The following is a 23,635-nucleotide window of genomic DNA, read 5'->3' as shown; positions in this document are numbered from 1 at the left end:
ATGATGGAAAATGATCTTTTTCAGATTAGCCCGGGTCTTGGATGTTTATCTATATATGTATTTGTTATAAAATATAGTATCGTTGAGTTAACATCCCATAACACAAGTCTCGAACTTACTTTGGGGCTAGGTCAATCTGTGTGATTTGTCCTAATATATTTTAAAAAATATATATATTCAAAATAAATAGTTTCCAGACAATAAAACTATTTCAGATACTATTTGTAACTGTACTATCTACCTTCAAACACATTATTCTCTCTATCTCTCGCTCTCTTTTACTTGAGCGTTTTTTCTGTTGCTTCTCAGCCGTTGAGCGTCGGAGTCCAGGGTCCGCTTTCCTACTTTTTCGTCCATTTAGGATCCGTAGTTTGGACTCATGTTAAGTATACAAGGTAGATTTAATTGAAATTTAAGTAAACATTTAGCAAGTTACTTTCCATCAATAATTCTTATTGGACCGCTGTGATGTCAATCGAAAATAAAAACCATAGGAAAAAAATGATCGTTTTATTTAAATCAATTTCACATTTTAAAAACAATTCGTCTACTATTCAATATTTAGTCGTAATATTACGTTCATTGTCAACTGAATCGATATTTTAATTAATTTTAAAATGTTACACTTCAACAATGTTACCCTGATGATGAGCTGGATATTCACTGCTATTGGCACATTTGTGTCTCTGCACCCATGTCTTCCACAGTTCACTAATACACATATCACTTAAAACTGTTTTCATTACAACATAACGCGTCATATAAAGTTTAACAACGCTTTTGTCGTAGTCCTTCTCAAGAATCGTGGCGTAGTCGGTAGGACTTATTTCTGTTTAAATTTTAAACTTATGCCACAAACGTATGACAATATAAAGTGAAATGTATGTTGTCTAGGCAAGCAATATAGTTATGAACAAAGGAGGCTAAGAATAATAGAGAAGATAAACTGAAACAGCTCGCCCATTGCGCGCTGCCTTGCATTGCCGCCGGAGTCTCACCTGCAAATGAAATTATTAAATTAAACGTATATTTTATACTAGCTGTTGCCCGCGTCTTGATTTCCACGGGAGTAGTTATTACCGAGATGAAAAGTACCCTATGTCGTTCTCCGTACTTCCGACTATATGTATGCAAAATTTCAAAAAGATTGGTTGAGTAGATAGAGCGTGAGGATGTAACAAACTTTACTTTTGCATTTATAATATTAGTTAGGATGTGTGGTTCTACTCTAGAATTGCAGATAGACAACTCAAACTCCTCGTGGAATTCGTACGGGGAGACTAAGGGACACATTGACTTGGTGGCTGATGGGCAACAGCATTCTCGAAGAGGGTTGACGTCAGGCAGGTAAAGTCTTAGGCGAATCTTCAAAATTCTAGATTTAATTACATAGACAAGCTTCGACGAAGTGTTAATTAAACGGAAAAAAAAGAAAATTTGCTGGATAGGTACCGTTGCTAAATATAACACAATAATTACACAGTCACAGAAAAGAGGGGTCGTTATGTAAATGTTGTGCCAACATTCAAAAACACGTTAAGAATAATTAAGAAGGGGCAAAATAAACGGAGCCCGACCGTGAAAATTCATTTAAGAGAACGCACACTAGCGCCGCCGCCACATTTTATCCATTTACTTTATTATGTCACCTAAAACGTTACCTAGAAACTAAAAAAAATATAATCCATATACATTTTTCATTACATTAGACAATTATTAATTATTTTGTCACATATTATTAGATTGCATCAGCGTTCAAGTATATAAAATGTATTCACAAATATTAGACAAGGATTTTGCAGGCTACCGTTTTTTTTTTTTTTTTCAGTAAATTGTGGCCAGTGTCTTCAATAGAAAAATATCAATACTTCCTAATAAAATCAATGATAATATGAAGCATAATGTCCTTTGGTATTTTTTTGTTTTTCATCTAAATAAAAGCTATTAATAAATATGTCGTTGCGCCAGTGTGCGGGGTGGCCCAGTCTTAATTTTACAAGTCTTAGTCACGTCACATCGTTAAAATATAATTTCAAAGAACTGTTGATAAAACACCGGAGAGATTTACGTTAATTTTGATTGGAAATATTGTTGCGATTGAGATCTACCTTTACTGTTGTTTATTTTGGACTAATTATTTTAACTAAATTACAAAGAATTTCCGTAGACGTAACATTGCTGGTGGTTCTCAGAGCGGTTCGACTGTTGCGGCCAAGTTGACAGCGCCAACAATATTTCGAATTTAAACCAAAGAACAGAATTAGTTTTGCTGTCAGACTTTAAAATGATCAATCTTTACTGTTGTCATTACCGCGTAAAGATTAATCATGTTAAGGTTTTAAATTTTAAGCATGATTGATTTTGGAAATTATTTCTTAGTCAAGAAAATTGATGGATCGTAATGGCAGCGCGGCCGTAGCGGTCGAAACGAGAACTCTCTCTGCCCTACTGTTTGATTTCAATAAGGACTATGAAATATTGACGAAATTGAGAAAGGGTGGAGAAATATTGTTTTCGTCTATAACAGAATGATTGCTCATTTGTTTGTGTATATCTGATCTTAATTAGAAACCGTCTAGGCCCGTGGACCGTATATTTGTGCCCATTGGAAATATTTACAAAACAAATACTAATTGTAATGATGTAGCATATATCCAGTTTGGCTGAAAGTAGATCAGACCTGTTCAACCAATGTTAAATCCTCTTTCTTCTTTCAATACAAATAAAATTATTATAGGTAATATAAGTTAAATAAGTCTTTCAATATTCATTTCACTACAACTTTTGAAAGGCTGAACCGATTTTGATCATAGAGATAGACATGGAAAACGTGTATTTGTGTCGCCACAGACACTAAAAACAATAACATATAAAGCATTAAAACAATATTGATATTACACGTACATACAAGCATAATTCTAAAGGAATTAGTGTGCTGCAGCACGGCAAAAAGGCTATAACTCAGTGAACTTTCTGCACATTAGTACATAAACACTGATTTCAGTCATTGCCGTCAATGTAGGTGAGAGCGCTATGTTATAAAAAAAATAAAAATAGTATTGTGTAAACTTAAACGTTTTAAGAAATATCACACGAAGCATTAAAAGAAAAACAAATAAAGGGAAATATTAAGACAGTTTGCAAATCAGAAGACGAGCAAATAAGCAAACACACATGTCTCAAAGGGAAATCCACTACAGGTAACGTTTAGGAATACCAATTTTTTGTTTCTCCGATAGAAGCTTTCTAAAATGTTTTTTGTACGTTTGGATAGAACTGAGTTGTCTTATTGGCGGTGGGATGGTATCCCAGCATTTTGTTGCCTGATCAAATATATGTACTCGTAAGAACCAGCGCATAAAAATTAGCTATCATATACAAAAAACCGCTTCCAAATCGGTTCCCCCGTTGATGAGCTAAGGTGCCACGTACAGACAGACAGACACACTAAACAGACAGAAACCCCTCTTTTTGCGTCGGGGATTAAAAAGTACATGCTTTTTTTGACTTCTAAGAATCCCACAAATATTATAAAGGCGAAAGTTTGTGAGTATGTTTGTAACTTCTTCACGTTTAAACGGCTGAGCCAATTTCTATGAAATTTGACATTGGGGTAGTTGATACCATTACTGATAATACATAGGGATTAATACATAGGGTACTTTTTTATCCCGAAAGTACGAGATTCCCGGAGGATTTGGTGAGGAGTCTGATAATCAATGGCGCTTTATAAAGTGAACAACGCTACTGTGCAATAAAACGTAAGTATTTTTTTTTATAATCACAAGGGTAACGCCACGGGGTGCTGCTAGTAATATAAAAATCAAATAATCTTTATTTTGTACCTCAGTAAAATCAGATCTTATAATGCAGAAAATGAAAGATACAAAATATAAGATGAAGAAATAGCATATTATTGTATATTCTTTTTATATGCCCAACAGTGGGATACATTGTCTTCCAATGTTGGGGGAAAAGTACATTACCAGTAAGAACGTGGACTCTGGCGGTAGCAGATTGCGCGTTGTCAGGCACACACTGGTATGCGCCCGCGTCGGTTGTTCGTGCTGCTTGTACGAGGAGACGGCTGCTGCTATGTGTACCTTTCTCTGTCACTAGAGAAATACCACCTCGTGTCGAGTCGAAGTTTATGGTCTGTTGACAAAATAAACTTATTATATTCAGCCAAATGAACTACTTGACTTACACGTAAAATTATTGGCATACGCGTGTACATTCAAGTTACCTAAAACAGCACATCAAGTTACCTAAATTCGTTGAAAATTCGTCGCTATTACCAACGCATAGAGATTCATGCAAGGTGACTTGTACTTGTAGTGTACCAGATGAAGCGTGAACACGCTCAGATGAGACAGAGAGAGAGAGAGAGAGAGAAAATAACGATACTTTAAAGAACAATATTCAGGTTAAAGATCCAAAAGGGTTTTAACAAAAAACGAATTACTGTTTTTCGTTTTAATCAGTTCAAGTGAGAAGATTAATAGTTAATTTATGTTAAGAATAAACTATTGTTTAATCCATTAAACCGTCTTCCATTTTCACTTAAAATAACATGCATTAAAGTATTAAATAAAGGGTTTAAATGAAACCAAAATCTAGTAATGGACCTAAAATCTCACGTGCATTTATTATCATCCAAAATTATTGTATATATATATATATAATGTAAGTATGAAGCGGTGGTAGGTAATGGTTAAGACGCCCACCTGTGTGATCGAAAGGTCCCAGGTTCGAATCCTACTCGTGCCACATGAATTTGTATACTGACTCATGTAATTTTCATAGACCACCACTTGCTTCCGGTGAAACCTGCACACTAGTTGATTATTATTAAATTGTGTGTGAAATGGAGAAGGCAATGGCAAACCACTCCATTAATAATGCCAAGAAAGTTGTTGTGTGTGTTTCATTCCACGACCCTTAGCCATTCATTCCACGTAATTACCACGACCCTCAGACATGAGGAATACGACTATGAAGAAGATAATATAAGTGGAGTAATATTATACTTGTTTTATGAGAACTCTTAAATCAAGTACAATATTGGATAACTTTTGTTATTGTTTAATAATTCTTTCTTTACCTAAAATTAATAAGTTATATCGACTTTTATATTGCTAGCTGTGTTGCCCGCGTTATGTGTGTAAATATTTGCAAAATTGTTATATTATATTCTTGCATTAATTTTATTCGCAACTATTGGTCCGCCCCGGCTTAGCTCGGGTAAAACCATTTTTTAAAACGTTTAGCCTACGTCACTCCGGATGATTTCATCTATCTCTGTGCCAAATTTTATCAAAATAGCTAAAGTAGTTTTTGAGTTTATTCATTACAAACAAAAATACAAATCTCTTTATAATATTAGTATGGATTATATTTCAATATAATTGGCTATTCTCCAGGTAGTAACATCAAATATTTTTTTCAAATTAAAACACAATTTTATATGGTACTTGTACGATAGTAATGTATTGTGACGTCACGGATTTTGGAGTTAAAAAGAATTTATAATATACTTTAATACGACAGAAAAAATAGTAAATCGTACTTAATTGATTAAAGTGATTAATAAAGTGACAATTAATTATCGTGTTTGATTATTTAAATACCTTCATTCATTTTATTTTTAACCCAGCCGAATAGCCAATGCGGAATGAATATTAATGTGAATGAAATTGTAACTTCGTATCAAAGTTCAATATTAACCGTAAAGATACACACCATTGAATGCATTAATAATTAATAATCAATTTATATTGTGAATGTTTATGTAAATGTTTTAGTGCATGTAAATTAAAAAAATATAAATGTGTTGGAAATCCCAACACTAAATTATATTTTTATTTTTTACTATAGCAACATTTACGCTCACATTTAAAAATGTTTTCTCTTCCTCTTTGTCTTTTGTGCCAATAAATAATAATATAATAATAATATTCTTTATTTCGAGCATCAAGACTCATACAAAATTTTTGTTAGTAAACATATGAATAAATTTAAAAATCTAGGGTTAGTAGATAACATGTTTACAACTGAATAATTATGCACACAATTAATATAAAAAGTGCTCCCAAGTAATCTCCGCATATTTATTTAACCGGCTCCGAAAAAGTAGGTACAATAAATTACAGTCCACTGCACCGCGAGCCGTCATTTATACAAAATGTACAAGTAATGTTTTAGTGAATATTAAATATTAAGATTATTTATTGAGAATTTTGAGTAGCTATTGGAAAATATAGTTGTTGATTAAAATTTAATACAAAAGGGTACATAGATGAAATGTTTTTGTTATTTTGTTAACAATTGGAAGGCTTATATTATTAGAAACACAAGTGAAAATACATAACATTCGATTTTAAATTAAATTAACAATATTTATCGCTCTTCACATTACTTCATAACTAAAATCATATCAACTCAAAGCTTCAATTTGCGACAAGCGGCTAATAGACGCGCTTATTTGCACTGCGTCTTACGTACGAACACGTAGTTGTATTAAACATTTAGCCTCTGTTCCAATTCTCTACTCCTGTGTCGCAACTTTGTTAAGATATTAATGATTAATGTTAAGATATCCTTGTTAACTGTCTGTCATCTGTCGTGAACCACAAACTTTAATTGGCAGTATCAATTTGTTTATTCTCGATTGATCTCTGTTATGTTAAACTTGATAACACGTACCCCAGCTAGAGTGGGTTGCACCACTCGACTTTGACGTTAACTTTAACCTGTGCGCCGCCGATAAGACATATTGGAAAACTATAGATTAGGATATGTCTATACTATTATTATAAAGAGTTTGTATGTTTGAGGCGGGTAATCTCCGAAACTATCGAACCGATTTCAAAAATTCTGCCACCATTGGAATGGTACATTATCCTAAATTGATGTAGGTATATTTTATCTCAAAATTCCCACGACGAAGCCTCGGGCACCATCTAATATTGCATAATAGGAAGTTGAGAGGGATTTCCAATGTCTTACAATATTTAGATGAGTCTATAGTTATACCAATAAATATTCCTTATATAATTATGTTCTTATGTACCTACATATGCGATTATTTACTTAATTACTCAATTGGTCTATTTATTTTCATTTCCTTTGACGGTATTTGTATATTCATCAAATGAGCAATGCAATGGTTTATTGATAAATAAAATTACGCTGTCCCGAATTGTATTGAAATATATTTTCCAATGATAAATTATAAGCTAATAACATGATTTTCATTTCCTCATTCATTGTAAATACATTATACATTTTCATGGAAATTACAACAGTTACAATTACAGAAGATTTTCCGTATGATGCCCATATAAGATATAGGTAAGACTTAAGCCAGTACCTCCAATAAATGTTTGTATATATATATTATAATCAGCACTCGGATCACAATCATAACCTGTTTTGATATACTTTTTGACTATGTACTCGTACATTATGTACTTATATATTATTAGAAAGAAAAAAAAAACATTGTAAGAAACAATGGTAAGCCGATCTGGCATGATAGGGACCAACACTGTTCAAATGAGTTTCTTTCGGCATTTCTTCTCAGCAGTGGTCGTTCCGAAATGCCAGTAATAACTATAAATATAAAGATTGACGAGAAAAAGTGCCTGTGTCTAATTTCTGAATAAATGATTTGAATTTGAATTTGAAGCAAGATACATAAATTGATATATATTTTATCGGTAAGCCGACCTCATTTTCTTATGCATTGGGAAGTATAGAATAGAAATAGGTTTATTCCAAAAACTACAGACACACACATAATATAAAAAGAAAATTAATAAAAAAAATATGGGTGTATGTGCTGCAGTAAACTAAACAGGTCACAAATCAGTGATGTTATTACTCTAGGAGCAATACACTGATTTTCAGTTGGAGCCTTTACAGATATAGTATATAGAAAGACATAACGTAATCTCGCCGTAATTATATTTTCAATTATATCAAAATCCGTTGCGTGGTTTACAAGTTTAGTTTAATATATTAAAAGAATCCCGACTTTTAATATTAATTTCGCTACAACCTTTGAACGGCTGAACCGATTTTGATCAAACATAAAAAAACACATCCAAATCGGTTCATCCATTTACACACCTGCTACGGTGCCACGTACACAGACTGACCGACACACTTAGCGGTCAAACTTATAACACCCCTCTTTTTGCGTCGGGTATTAAAAAAGAAGAAAGCTTAGAAACAGACAGACTTGAAAGGTGACTTTGTGTGATATAGATAGATATTTATATTGAAGATGGATATATTCTGTGGCGCGCATTCGGACCCGCCCAATCCTAGTATTGCCAGTATTGCGACTGACAAACGGTATGCAGGCAAATAAATCCAATGTGATATTGCGCGCTTGTAAATATACATTTTCACTTCTCTTGCTCGAAAAGGCATTGATTTTGCATGCATTTAGACGATAAAACAATCGATTTTATACTATAGAGCGTAAAATAAAATTGTCATCTAACCAACCGCTATAATATAATGGCTTGTCTTGATATGCACTTGCAGCTGATATGTCGTTTTGTAGATCATAACTACCGACGAATTTGTAGGGGCAAATATTTCGTGGACGCTCGACGAGACACAAAAGTAGTTTAATTGTTACGACATTTCACACAGCAGCTAATAAATCATTAACTCTTAAAATTGATTATGTGCAAGTTTCCTCACGCTTATTTCAGAATAACTTTGTGAGAAAACGACGGACACAACGTAACTATAAAGGTTCCTGACGGCGAAGTGCTGGTTTGAATTGTCACTTCTCACCATCGAATCGATTCGAAGTGTGACGCAGCGAACCAATCACATTGCGTGTGGCTGTCGTTGCGTCACAATGGCGCAATGTGATTGGTTCGCTGGGTCTCATTTCGAATCGATTCGATGGTGAGAAGTGAAAGATTACCCGCACTTCGCCCACTGGTCTATAGAACTATAGAACAGTGCGGGTTTGCATTTCATTTCTCACCATCGAATCATTTCGAAGTAAGACTTCGATTCGTCGAGTCGACCACATCGAATCGACTCGATGGTAAATAGCAAGTCTGCAGTGCCAGCTTCAAAATTAAAAAAAAAACCCCATAGCATTCGTTTAAAAAGTCTAAAATAAAATCTATCACTGATTCATAAATCAAATCAAATCAAATCAATCATTTATTTGTCAGAATACAGAATTACAATGAGGTGGTCATGATATATATAGAACATGCATTCTGCCTTATAGGCATACAAATATTTAACTGTCAATTAAAAAAATTGTCAATAATACTAAAAAAATAATAATAATATAATAACAATATCAATAATACCTCAAATAAAATAAAATAAAATCAATTTAAAATTAAAGTGTCAGTAATAACAATGTCAATAAAATAATATCACAAAACAAATAAAGTCTAATTAAAATGTATATTGAGATTTGATTATACCATAAACTTTATCCAGACCTCACTGTTGCCTCCATTGCAGATACTCATCGACAGAATAGAAACATTTTTCTTTGAGCCACAACTGCAGTGTTTTCACTTTTTTATCGGAAGTGTTTTAATATTGTTCGGAAGCGCATTGAATAATTTACCACACATGGTGTAGCAGCTTTTGTGGTAAGAGAAAAGTTTCAGTAGCACCTAGATTTTTTTATATATTTAGGTATAGGAATTGATTGTTGTTAAATTATTTTCATTTCGTTTTTGCTTTAAAATTAGCGGCAGCTCTTTAGCTTGTAGGTTCTTTTTGCATCGGGGATTAAAAATGTCGGGTCGGGAGGTTCACTATATTGTGGTTGAGGTTCGCGATGGCTGACTCACGCGTCAACTCGTGAACTGGTGCTGCCGGGGGGAACTGGTCAGCTCGATCTTTTATTAAAAGTTTTTTTCGTTTGGTTCATTATAAATATAGGTATATATTTTTTTTTGTTTCATCAGCACTCGATCACAATCATAATACGTTTTATTATATTATTGATAAATTTGTTATATTACTGATAAAAAATGATACATATTTTATATTTAAAAAATGGTAAGCCCTTCTGGCATGATAGGGACCAACAGTGTTTGAATGAGCCTTTCAGCGTTTCTTCTCAGCTGCAGTGGTCGTTCCGAAATGCTAGTAGTTTGTAGCTTTGGTAAATATCGTTTAATTTAGAATGTAACGTGAAAAAGTGCCTGTTAAGGCCCAATTTCTGAATGAATGATTTGATTTTGAATATATTACCTTTCCTTTATGAGTCCAATTGATAGTATTGGGCGGTTCAGGCGTGTGTCTCACAATGCAGGTGAGATTTATGGTGGAGCCCGCGTAGATGAAGAGGTCAGCACCTCCCATTATTTCTGTTTCAGGTTCTGTCAACAAAATATGCCTTTTAATTATAATACTGAATAAGGTATAAGTTTGTCAAATTCAAATTCAAACTCAAAATTCTTTATTAAATTTGGGATAATATAAATACATCACTTATTGACGTCAAAAAATTACTTAAACTAAGTCTACTGCCGGCTTCCAATGCGCAGGTGAGAAAGAAGCGGCGCAACAAATTTCACCGCAGCCTTTTCTCCAAGGACGTCAATTAACAAACATAGGTATTATGTAAATTGTATACAATCCTAAATAATATTATAAGTGCGAAAGTAAGTTTGTTTGTTACCTCTTCACGCTTTACCTGCTCAACCAATGTTCTTGAAATTTTGCATACACATAGTTTGAAATATGGAGAAGGACATAGGGTAGGTAGAGTAGGGTTTTATCCTATAATTCCCATGGTAACGAAGCCCCAGGGCGTAGCTAGTTAATATTATATATACGAAAGTTTGTCTATCTGTCCGTCTGTATTTCTGCCTGTTACGTTTTCACTTTAGAAGAAATTTGGTATGCATATATATGGCCTCCGTTCAAACACAAGCTACTTTTTTTTTCAAAAATCACCCCCAATTGACTTTAACGTGTGAAAGTTTGTATGAAAATCGTATCTGTTTCGCTCTCGCAGAGAAATTAAAGAAAAAACCTGCTATTTATTTTAGTTGCTATTTCGTACATGACTGTTTGTTGCCTCAATAAATATAAATAAATAATTGCGACTATGTGTTGTACTCCATAACATAACACGCCACTATATGACGGAAAGCTATGCGATAGACTCGTAAAACAAGACAAGGAATTTAACCGACACAACACATCAACATCACAGCCATCCTTTAAACATAAACTTTGTAGATTCTCCAGCGGTACAGTAAACTTTGGTAGAGCGGGAATTGTTCAGCTATTGTTAACTTCGGCCCGCAGTGACCACGTTGACCGATAACAACTAAACGTGAGATGAGTTTTCGTAAAGTTTTATTTCAGCTACTTTTATGTGTGTGAAGTGAAGTTCTTGCCAGGCACAGATATTTTGGCTACTATTGAAGCAGCTCAATCTTCAACCGATTGAGCCATTAAAATGCATGCATACTAATGGTGCATCCAACATCGGCTCCAGACGAGGGAACTCTGTAACGGTATACTGCACGAATATTATTTTTTGTCACGCGTTAAATAAAATCACTACGGATCAATATGTTTCTGAAGATAATAAAAGCTTGGTGCAAAAAACAAACTTCAGCTGTGATTTTACAGCCGCCGCCTGTCGGATGTCGAACCCTCCACGAGAATGCTGTTGTAGCCTATCAGCTGCCAAGATTATATTTCCCGTAGTGTCTTCCTTCGACATCCACGATATGTAGTGGTCATATAGCGGAAACAGATGCCCTAATAAATAAATAAATAATAAATAAATAAATATATTAGGACAAATCACACAGATTGAGCTAGCCCCAAAGTAAGTTCGAGACTTGTGTTATGGGATACTAACTCAACGATACTATATTTTATAAATACATACATATATAAATAAACATCCAAGACCCGGGCCAATCAGAAAAAGATCATTTTCCATCATGACCCTAATAGTTATTACCAACAAAAAAAAAAAGTTGTAAATTGAATTCAACAAAAAATGCTGCAACTTTTTCCTTTTATTCTAAGACTGTTAAACAATTTGAGCGGAGAAAAAGTCCAGCATCCATCTGACAAATGGCGCAACGATCTTTCATCTCGCGGTACTAACTACAAAGTCCAAGTGAAACTGGGTCACCAATTTATTATACCAGATTCGTTATACGGAACACTTGAACCTCAGTTTTGCGACAAGTTGACTGCCTGCGAATTGTTACTTTGTGGCAATAACTAACAAAGTTATGGTTAGTTATATAAAGCTGGTTAAATAATACGCATTTGATCAATCGTTTTTGAATATAATAATGGTGACCGAACTCTTTGCAATAGCCTAGTTCTCAGTCCATCCAAATTTCATTCTATAGACCAGTACTTCTATCCATTATTCTGCAATAGTTCACACTCCCGCCGAGATCTGCTCATGGGCATATCATTTTATTGGTATATCCGCGAGCGGGTTTTGGCGGGAGACCATCAAAACTCTCCAAAGGGCCTCTACGTGTTGGATCCATATCCCCACGCAAGCCTCTCAAAGGACCGGATTTAGTGCCGTGAATTTTTAAAATGAGATAAAAAAATTCTGGAATCGAGAGGGAATTGAACCCGCGCGCCTGTCTATCCAGGACAGTGCTCTTGACCATTGAGCTATTGAGACCATGCTAGTTCGGCTGAATTAATTCATCTCTTTACGTCCTACGCCGATATACAATATTTTCATTAGAGAGTAGTAGGTATTCTTGACAAATCAACATACCCCACCTGTTAAAAGTAAAAAATTTCAACAATTCAAGCATGAATTTTAAAATCCTTATAAGTTTTTGATCTTGAACGATCGCACAGTTTTAGAAACGGTCATTTAATGAGGTTATTCATTCAAGCGCACCCGTTTTGAAGTGCACCAAATGAAGCTCGAAGCGTCTTCGAGCAATCATATTATGCGTTTTGAGTAATAGTTACGGCGCTTTGTCCCCCACACACTTGCGCCACAATCACAAAATTCTTTGTTAAAACAAATAAAAATGATAAGTGCCACTGCTGTGTAAACTGAGTGAGTTCCATCTCGCCACTTGGCCAGCGCTGGTGGATCTTTCAAAAAACTCAGTTTTTTGACGTATTTTATTACAGAATGCAAATTTGTACATCATCTCGTGCATCAAATTCCGGAGTGAGTTTAGTTCAACTCGCCGACGCACCCGCAAGTGTAGCGCTAGTGTGCTCGAGTGAGTTTTACAGAATGCAAATTAGCCATATCCGTGCGGAATCCGACGTGAGTTTTTTGACGTCTCATACAGAATCGAAACACTGCTGTGCTTGGGGTAGGGATTTTTACAAGATGGGCTAGATTTTTTTAATGGACTTCTCCAACCAATTTTATAATAAATAATAATAAATAAATAAATAAATATATTAGGACAAATCACACAGATTGAGCTAAAGTAAGTTCGAGACTTGTGTTATGGGATACTAACACAACGATACTATATTTTATAATAAATACATATATAGATAAACATCCAAGACCCGGGCCAATCAGAAAAAGATCATTTTCCATCATGACCCGACCGGGGATCGAACCCGAGACTTACCACTGCGCCACCGAGGTCGTCAATGTATATATAATTATATAATTGTAAAATTTTCTACGTAGCTGCAATGTATCATATTAGTAAAAAAAAATATATTAAATACACAAATGTTATCGGAATCACATATGAATTATTTTTGGCACAAAATTATTTATTTTATTATGTAAAACGAATTCAAAGAAAAATCAATTAATAAAACATGAAATTCGTAAAGAACTAACGAAGATATTCTCAAATTTTTATTTGTATAGGTAAATTGTTATATATTATTTGAATAGTTAATACGTGATTTGAAAAAAAAAAGATTGATATTTGAAAGTTATGTAAATAAAAATAGTAAAAATTTATTCAAAACACATCTCATAAAATGTAAAAAGAATGCGATTCCAATTCCCCTTTTATAGGGACTAGAATAAATATAACCTATTACATTATTATAAGCTGGAGGAGGATTAGATGGCGGTACCTACTTAAGTTGTCGTAAAAAGTCATGTCAGATGCCTTTAGGCGACTTCAATGAAATCTGATTCGTGTCCATCATCCTCCCCCTGTACTCGACATCATGATGATGATGAATATAAATCGAGGTCTGTGGTCGTCTCTCATAAAAAATATATATTTTAAAACCCTTGCTAATGAATGACCAATCAATTTTTAGACCCGTCAAGAATCTGTCAACTTCGAGTTAAGAATATGTGTCTTAAAACCAGCAAATAGTCTAAAGTAGGTACTTACCTACAATGTGAAGATAGACAGCGTGGCCAATAGGAGGGGTCGTGGAGATCTGGCACTCGTATTGTCCAGAGTCCCTCCGCTGTGGACTGCGGATCCGGAGCGCCCACTCCTCGGAGCGCGGCCGGTGCTGCGCCTCGAAGCGCTGGTCCGACGTGTACGTGTAGCGACCCACCGTCAGCAGGTGGATGTCGCGGTGCCGGACCCAGGACACCTGCCAACATTCAATAAACTAACCCATTAAATCCCTATACATCAGGCCCATTCCAGGCACGTGGCCAGGGATTTATGCCCGTTTTAGCAAGAATTCAGTTTTTCCATAAATCGATTGAATGAAAAATGGCCGGTTACAAAGTTTTAGTCGACCACGTGGGGTGGACTCGGATTTGGGCATAGGCGGCAGTCTCCATGTTCGCGACAAAGCTGGTAAACTCCAGGAGTGCCTTTCCCTTCGCTGGTATGGCCACTTCTTTTGTAAACCGAGAAATAAAGTAGTTTGGTTAAGCCATTTCCACTTGCTGATGGCAGAAGGAGAAAATCATAATAGCGTTTACTTAGTATCGTCAAGGAGGATTTGTGTTCCAATGGTCTGATATTTACTGATGCCGTGGAGAAGAAAATAGGACCCTGGGTTGCACGCATTATTAATAAGAAAGAAATCAGAAAATGCTTAGATGTGAGAGAGATTGTCTCCGGTTTCTTGTGTAAATAGTACACTACTTTCTATAATCATTTCGGAGCCATTATTGTTCGTTAGAGGAATGTTATTATCATTTCAACGCTTCTGCTATTAATTGAACCTACTAAATTCCACCACCTATATTCTGCCTGGCCATTTATAAGTGAGAATACTGACAACAGCTGCTTCCAATTAAAAGACACGCTCAAAACAAAGGTCAGTAACGGAATAGTGTTCGGATCATATTATAATTGACGATAAGTTTTCACGACATCCATGTCGTGTATAAATTATTCAGAGATTTTAACAAGATCTATTTGGCATAGAAACGACCAAAATCGATCAATTTGCAAGTCAGACATTTCTTGTGGTACCTACACCGAAAACTTTTCAGTCTCAAAAGTTATTGATTTTGTATGCCAAGTAATGGAGAAACACAGAGTTTGGCCCGCTATATACCCCGTCAAGCGACCTTGAGCTTTCTTGCCAGGCTTTAATCAATCTTAATTACCATACGGGAAGTTTCATCTACGCTTGAGTAGAAGCTATTTTGTGTTGGAATTTGTTACTTAGTTGAATAACCATTAAGTGACTGGCACGTGTTATAATGCCGACAGCAATATTCGTTTTGTTAGCTTCAGTTTATGTAGTTCAGTTCATGTGTCAGATATAAGCTTTTGGCTTAGCGAAATAGACATGGCTTCCAAACTCAAAGCCAATTCATTAAATTGGACAGACAGGTAGGGGCACTATTAGTTTGGATACATTGGCGATATACAATACACACACATTGCTTAGTAACATTAGGACGTAATAACCATTTGTAGTAGAGGAAGACTGACAAGACAATATACTAGTACAATCCGTAGATTGATTGGTGATTTAATTTAATTTATTATTACTAATGTATATGGATTTTTGTTGTCTGAAAATAAACGATTTTCATTATCACTTTATAACTTTATGTAGTAGAGGAAGACCAAAGAAGAGATGTGGCATTGCATTTATTTTAGGTTCCTATACTCATATGCGACCTGATTTTAAAGAGTTTCTTATAATTATGGATATTCTCTTCTCGTTTCCATTACCATCTTTAGGTAGATTGTAAATATGCTCACCGTCCTATTTTGCAGATTCTTCACTTTACAGTACAGCGTGACCGGGTGGCCCACCAGGCCCGTCACGTTCACAGGGGTGCTCGGGTCGAAGTACGGGGACCCTGGCGCTTGGGGCCAGTCCTCGAGGAACTCCTCGCGGAACCTTCTGGAAGACTCGGACACTGTGTTTTGGTCCCGCGCGCGCCCGCTGTCTTGACGGCAGACTGTGATCGATATGACAATGTTAGGAATTTGGTTAGTTTGTGATAAACGATGATAATCCTTACATTTTATAGAACAAAGTTCACTGCCGCGTCTGAATGTCTGTTCGCAAGAAACTCACAAACCGATGCATGGATTTTTATGCGGGTTTTAACCAATAGATAGTGTGATTCCTAAGGAAGGTTAAGGTGAATAAATTATTATGTTTTACACGTGCGAAGCCGGAACGGGTCGCTAGTTTAGAATATGGCATGTCAAAATATACTTGTTATGGCAAAGGGGGTTTATTCTTCTCCTAATGAGATCCAGTTCACGATTAAAAATGATCTATATCGCATATTCATTTTTAGTATGAATGCGATTAATTTTAGGTTTCTAAATTGAAATGCGCTTAATTTGAATCGTTCCGTAAAAGTTGATGGTAGGCCTGCTGGACCAAAGAAATTTTCACAATTTAGTACGGCCATGACAAAATACATTACAAAATTTTTAATCAATCATTCATCGATCATCAAATAAAAAAGGGGTTCGTGGTCCTGCTTTATAACGATCCCAGTCGCACAGAGACCTCATAGCAATTTTGGATACAACAACGACGTAACAAAAATTATTCACAATGAAACATAAAAAAGAGTAATTACTTAACTTCAAAGGAATGAAGGAAACACAGCAGAACAATAAACAAAAATTGATTTACGAGAACAACGTGTACAGTTTACAAGTTAATTTCCAACAGTTGTTTCGTGAATGACTCTGTTGTTGCTGCCAGTCGTCCAGAAGTTTTGATACTCATGATGTTATAATTATTAAAACCTGTTAAAATTGAACATTTCTATAGTAAATTTTATTTCGTAAATGCAAGGACGAAAAAAAAAACATATACGTAGGATGATTTATTATACATTCAAAATCAAAATCATTATTTTCTCTGAACATAAACGAACGAGCGAATGAAGAATTTAAGCCAAGCCGAACATTGCTAGTTTTTTTTTAATTCACAAATAATTAATTTTTTGTCCTATTGCTCTTTTGCATACCGGTTTTGACATAAAATATTTTGACATAATAAGAACAGACATATACATAACAAGACAGATAGACAGACAGATTTTTGCATTTCAGTATTAGCATGGAAACATGAATGATTTATCCATACGGATAAATCAAATACCCAGGTCAATCTGATAAAGACAAGCTTCCATCTTGATCTGACCGGGGTTCGAACCTGGGACTTCCAGTCCGGCGTAATGATAAAAGCCAGGTTGTCTTATTCGGTTATTTGTTACTAGCGGCCCGTCCCGGCTTCGCTCGCGTAAAAACATAATAAATTATACACCTAAACCTTTCTCAGGAACCACACTATCTATTGGTGAAAATCCGTGCAGACAAACGCGACCGAGGACTTTGTTTTATAATATGTAAGGATTACGATTATATAACCTTTTGTTGTTCAATCGTTTTTATTATCTCCAGGACCGAAAGGTCAGTCGTACAAATATCACTTTGTCCCTAGGACGGAGAAGCATGATATATTCTTCACAAAATGATGGACACCGTCTCTTTCCTAACCGAATTATAAGGGTCCTGATAGCTTATACTCGAAGAAAAGCTATTTTGCGCCTTGAAAGAAACAAAGAATTACTTTTTAGCAATATGAAGTGGTTTCCTGTTGCTTTCAGGTTTTTACATTGTTGTTTGTACAATGTTTTTACTTTTATAACAACCATTTAAATAATTCGCGAGATTACCAAAATATCAAAGGTCCATAATTAACGTTATAGTAAGACATAAACAGACAAACAGCTGCGAACATCCTGAAAATGTCTAAAACCAGGTTCGCTTTATATCTACAACCCCAATAGGGACTTAAACATCGTAAACCTGTGTCCTAGGTCAGCGACAAATGCGGTAAAGCTGCGTGACAATATGAGTCATTTATAAATATCTCACTTATAGTCACACACTGGTCGTGATCATTATATGGATGAAACACTCTCTTTCTGAATTCTTGGTAACATTAATAGAGTGATTTGCCATTGCTTCTCCATATCACACAGTAGATAATAAATTATCAACTGGAGTGCTGATCACGATGTTTTCCTTTACCCGAAGCATAGGTATAAATTTACTTGTGATCAATTTCGTCGCTGTAAGGGCAATGACTAGAAGAGTGTCGCATTACATCGCATCGTGAAGTATTCCTTCGATTACCCAGGAAATAACGTATACGTATTAGTTGTTATGACTGCTACATACCTATACTACAAAATAGGACACATATTTACTTTACTGATACCAAAAGAGTGAAAACAACGGTGTGTCAATAACGGATGTTGCCAGGAAAAAAATTGTTAGCTAGATCTCATAATAAAAGTATATTGTTTTATCTATTTTTTTCATTATCAAATGTATTATATATTTCCATTTTTCATTTTGACCATGTACTTTATTGTGTATTAACAATACGTCGCGTCGCGTTTGTCGCATTTGTCGCTCTCCTGGGACAAGTAAACCACAGGGTATTAAATGCAGCTGTAAAATATTACACCATTGACAGGACAACGTCGAGATGATAATTTAAAATTTAACGCTTAATCAAGCTTCGGCTGACAATCAAGATTTAAAACTCCTAAAGGACTCTCATTTTCCACTTCATTTGTTTTAGTCTTCAGTGTCGATTAATTTTTAATATTATCAACCAGTATTGTCAGTTCGAAGACTAATGATGGCGGACCTTTTTACGCGACTGAACAAAAATTGAGGGTTATGTTTTCAAGATATTTTTACGAAGCAATATAAATTTCTTAAATAGCACGCGGGAGGTATTTTGCGTTCGATTGCTTGCTGTCATAGTCCGAATAATATAACCGTCATACAATATTTTAAATGAGAAAATAATTCAATATGTATGTTTTATTCATAACATCACTATCAATAGAGACAATATTTTCAAGCAAAACTACCTAAGTTTTCAAAGTAAACAAATGTAATTATAATGATTTTGAGGCAAAATTTCGTACGTAATTTAATATGAGAGGCAGTCCTTTGATTAAAAATGAAATCTGACAAGTACTTACCAATAATACACGAGAGAAAATGTACTGTAAAGAGGTAGACCGCAGGACGGGCAGCCATTTTGAAATGTCTTGCGCGTCGCTCCTGTAACAAAAGATGCTATTAAAACCACTCCGAAGCACCCTTTACAGTCCATTCGCATAGATAGTACCATGAACCCTTGACACCGGAATAAAGTGTCCCAGCCCGTATTTTTTTTAAGGGTACACCGAAATTAAAAGAAAAACAATATGTCTCTTTCAGGCCAGTATTTTGTTTTATTGCGGCATGACGAAATTAAAAAGAAACATTTTGTTTTTTTTTATGGTTTCAGCCAGCTTTTGTCAGGACATTCAGTTAAATAAGCATTTTTTTTATTCAGCTCAAGAATTATATGAAAAAGTGGTTGAAATCAAAACTTTAAATAACACAAATTACTTTTGAAACACTTGCAGTTTTCAAATTGCTTTTTGTTTCACAACTATATTTTGACTAAATCTATGTATTGAAGTCCACATTATAATGTAAATTTTTCATCACAAATAAATGTTTTTTTCAAAAACTGTAAAAACACAGCTTCATTTCATTTCTAAATATTATTACTTAATAATGTGTGTATGTGTGATAAAACAGAATTATATATATTACGTTTTTGTGTCAAGAGTGAGAATTTATTTAACGATACAGAATACAGAATATGAATACTGGTCTAATGACAAATAAAAACTAAACATTTTAATTTAGACTAGTTTGTTTTGCTTATACAGTCAACAGCACATCAAATTATAACACATGACCCTCTATGGCGTGGTAATAGCGGCGAGTTTGCATTGAATTTGGGTAGATTGATGTGTTGTTGACTCCATCCAGTTACGCTACAAGTCGCTAGTCCAGTGCACAATGCACTCATGCCTGTGATTCATTAATGTAAGCGTGAAAACATGAAAAATATTCACCCATCGTTATGCCCTTGGAAAGCCCATGCCATAATATCGTTCCATGATGCGAGGCTCAGACAAAGATCAGTACGAGTTTTCTAGACTCGTCAGGACAAAATCATCAGCAAGCGTGTATCATTATAAAAATAATGCATTCCAAATTCAAATGTAATATTTTGTTTATTTTTAATTGTAACAGTATTTATGGCCAGACTAAGTAAAGTTTAGGTATATAAAACTCTGAGTGACACACAGCCAAAACTACTGGGCGTAGAAAGCTGAATTTTTATGTGTATGTTCCTAGGATAGTGTATGGGTAAGAAGGGATTTGGAATTCCGACGGGAAACGGATTTTTAGTCACATACGAAGTTGTGGGTATGTGTATTTTAAAACCCACTCCATTAAAATATTGCGAAGACATTGTTCATATATCAACATTATATAAGTATTCGACTTTGGAGAATAATTACATCACTGTAAAAAAAACTTAATACTAATTCTACTGCTAACTTACAAAGCGCAGAAGAAGTAAAAGATCGTGTAAGTATATTTCATTGGACAATGGACATAATGATCACGAAAATTGCACCTAAAATTTATAACAAAATTCCACAACAAGTTACAGATCAGAATTTAAATTTATTTAAAAAGCACCTCAGGTCTTTGCTGATTGATAAATGTTATTATAATTTGAACGATGTTTAATGATAGACTAAGGTAAAAACTAAATTAATTTAGTTACTTTTATTTATTCGATTTTGTTTCGTGTGATGATAGCATGCTCTCCGTTTAAATTTGCATACCCGTGGACGGTGAAACATGTAGGATTAAGTTTTTCTTTTAACACCACATTGGAAAAAAATGTAAACTCATGTTTTTGCAAATAAATAATCTTTATCTTTGTCTGCTTTAATACCAATAAAGTTAGAATTGATCAATAATCCCGACAACAGAATCACCCGAGTGCCCATAACCAAGTGTTTAAGCAGGTCATTGCTCCAGGAACAAAAGGCGTTAATAACCACCCGAAGAACCCTCTTTAAAGTAGAAATAATAGGGAATCTGTAGGAAAGGGTGACTATTTCTATAGCATTAATGAGTATAGGTATGTTTTTTATTGTTCTTTTTTTTAAATAAACAGGTCGTTGGCTGTGTTTTATTTGTTTCAAAATAATAGTTGTTGACGTGCTTATATATTTTTGTTACCAAATTGTGGCGCAAAAGTACGATCCTACGCCAAATAAATAGAAGTGTACGAGTAATGTATACATTACAAAAGCTAATAATTTTCGCTCTTTTTGTTGTGCATAAACAGGATAATGTCAACTACATAATATACATACAGTAGGACAAATTGCACAGATTGAGCTAGCCCTAAAGTAAGTTCGAGACTTGTGTTATGCGATACTAACTCAACGACACCATATTTTTTATCAATTACATATATAGATAAACATCCAAGACCCGGGCCAATCAGAAAAATATTATTTTCTATCATGACCCGACCGGATTGAACCCGGGACCTCTCGGTTCAGAGGCAAGCACTTTACCACTGCGCCACCGAAGTCGTCATATAGTTGATATAAATAAACGGTTACTGGTATCTAACGCATAACCTTCCAAAGAGGCATTAGGTACATAGAGAGATCTTTTGTTCTACGACTTTGGTCTAAACGTAATAAATTTAAAAAAAATCCATTTGTTTTTAGTTTTAATGTCGTTTGTATAAAACGTTAACTCTATGTTCGGTTCCGCTACAAAACGTCACTGTACTGTCTCGTGTTGCTTGGCTATTACATAGAGTTAAGATGTGTGTTAGAATTTTATTTCGCAAATTAGATTGAATTTTTTTTATATGAAAAAAAAACTACGAATCACGAAAAGTCGTAGAATAAAAGTTGCTCGTTTTGATGTACCCAAGTAGTGTTTAGGAGGTTTTGCGTTTGATACCAGTAACCCTGTATATATGATGAACATAATTCCCTTGCTCGCCTAGGATGCTGACAATCCCATTCGCGTTCATCCAGTTTTTCTAATAACAACGTCAAAAATAAGCTCCGTGAAATTAACAGAGATATAGACATCTTTTTGTATCAATGTAATATCGCATTATTACAAGCTGACACAAAAATTGGAATATATAAGCGTATAGAAATGGCGCTAAAGATAGCTGAATATGAGTCTTGACTATTTATGTAAACTGTATGATTTTGGATTTCGAACGATTCACATTTTGTTCCAAATTTAAGTAACACTGCGTGACATAACCCTAGCACGGTATACTCTCTCTTTCTCTCTCCCTCTCATCTGACCTACCAGGTTACTTCCTCAGCCTGAGAGTGTCGTAGCCCAGGGTACACTTTTCTACTTTTTCTTTTCTATTTCGCACGGTCTTCGGCATCCTTATTTGACGACATCAAACCGACACTTTTTACGTTTGCCTCATCCGCCAGGCTTGATCAATTTAAATTTGCAATATGGAAATATGACCTTTACTGTAACGAGCCTTAGAATATTATAGATGACACTTCAAATTTCCTTATTATTCAGATGTCTGTGCTAGTGGCAAACAACTTTCGAGATTAGCGAGCTCGTAAAAAAGTAATATATTACAACACTCAGTGAACTTGAGATATATTCAGCTTTAGATAAAACTACACAACATGAGACACTGATGAATGATAAAGTGAATGAATGAACGATATTTATTGCTTTTAATGTGTTTTGTAGAAATGGTGGAAATATTTTAAGTATTTTATGTTAAATACTAGTAGATACTGTAAAGAAAATAGATTTGTATTTTTGTTTGTCATAAACAAACTCAAGAAGTACTTTACCAATTTTGATGAACCAAAATCTTACACTTGAGAAACGTGTAATGAATATCCATAATACTACTTAGCGTGGGCCGGGTCGTGAGGTTCCCTCTATTATGGTTGAGCTACGCGATGGCTGTCCCATGCGTCAACTCGTGAACGGGTGCTGCCAGAGGGAACTGGTCATCTCGTTTCTCATATATTTTATGTAAGTTAATTGTGTTTCACATCGATATATATCACAATCATAACCTGTTTTGATATACCTTTTGACTATGTACATTATGTGCTTTTATATATTATTAGAAAAAAACTTTGTAAGAAATTTGCAATATTTAATGGTAAGCCGATCTGGCATGATAGGGACCAACACTGTTCAAATGCATTTCTTTTCAACAGCTGTCGTTCCGAAATGCCAGTAGTTTGTAGCTTGTGAGAAATAACTATAAATATAAAAATTGACGAGAAAAAGTGCCTGTG

At 34.8% G+C, this 23,635-nt stretch overlaps 1 protein-coding gene across 1 annotated transcript in view; it reads right to left on the bottom strand.

Annotated features, from left to right (window-relative positions):
- Positions 1 to 493: 493 nt before the first annotated feature.
- Positions 494 to 23,635, bottom strand: part of LOC128676349 (zwei Ig domain protein zig-8-like) — a 53,213-nt gene continuing 30,071 nt past the window's right edge. Inside the window, exons 2-7 of the mRNA XM_053756413.1 lie at positions 19,424 to 19,505; positions 16,146 to 16,348; positions 14,352 to 14,562; positions 10,258 to 10,385; positions 3,987 to 4,155; positions 494 to 998 (exon numbers count right to left, since the gene is read on the bottom strand). Coding sequence (XP_053612388.1) covers positions 847 to 998; positions 3,987 to 4,155; positions 10,258 to 10,385; positions 14,352 to 14,562; positions 16,146 to 16,348; positions 19,424 to 19,481 — 921 coding nt within the window. The 5' untranslated portion in view covers positions 19,482 to 19,505 and the 3' untranslated portion in view covers positions 494 to 846. The remainder of the gene's footprint in view (positions 999 to 3,986; positions 4,156 to 10,257; positions 10,386 to 14,351; positions 14,563 to 16,145; positions 16,349 to 19,423; positions 19,506 to 23,635) is intronic.

The sequence above is a fragment of the Plodia interpunctella genome, chromosome 16, assembly GCF_027563975.2.
Source record: "Plodia interpunctella isolate USDA-ARS_2022_Savannah chromosome 16, ilPloInte3.2, whole genome shotgun sequence".
Classification (NCBI taxonomy): domain Eukaryota; kingdom Metazoa; phylum Arthropoda; class Insecta; order Lepidoptera; family Pyralidae; genus Plodia; species Plodia interpunctella.
Note: the sequence above shows the minus strand (reverse complement) of the source record. Positions and strands in the feature narration are given on the sequence as shown.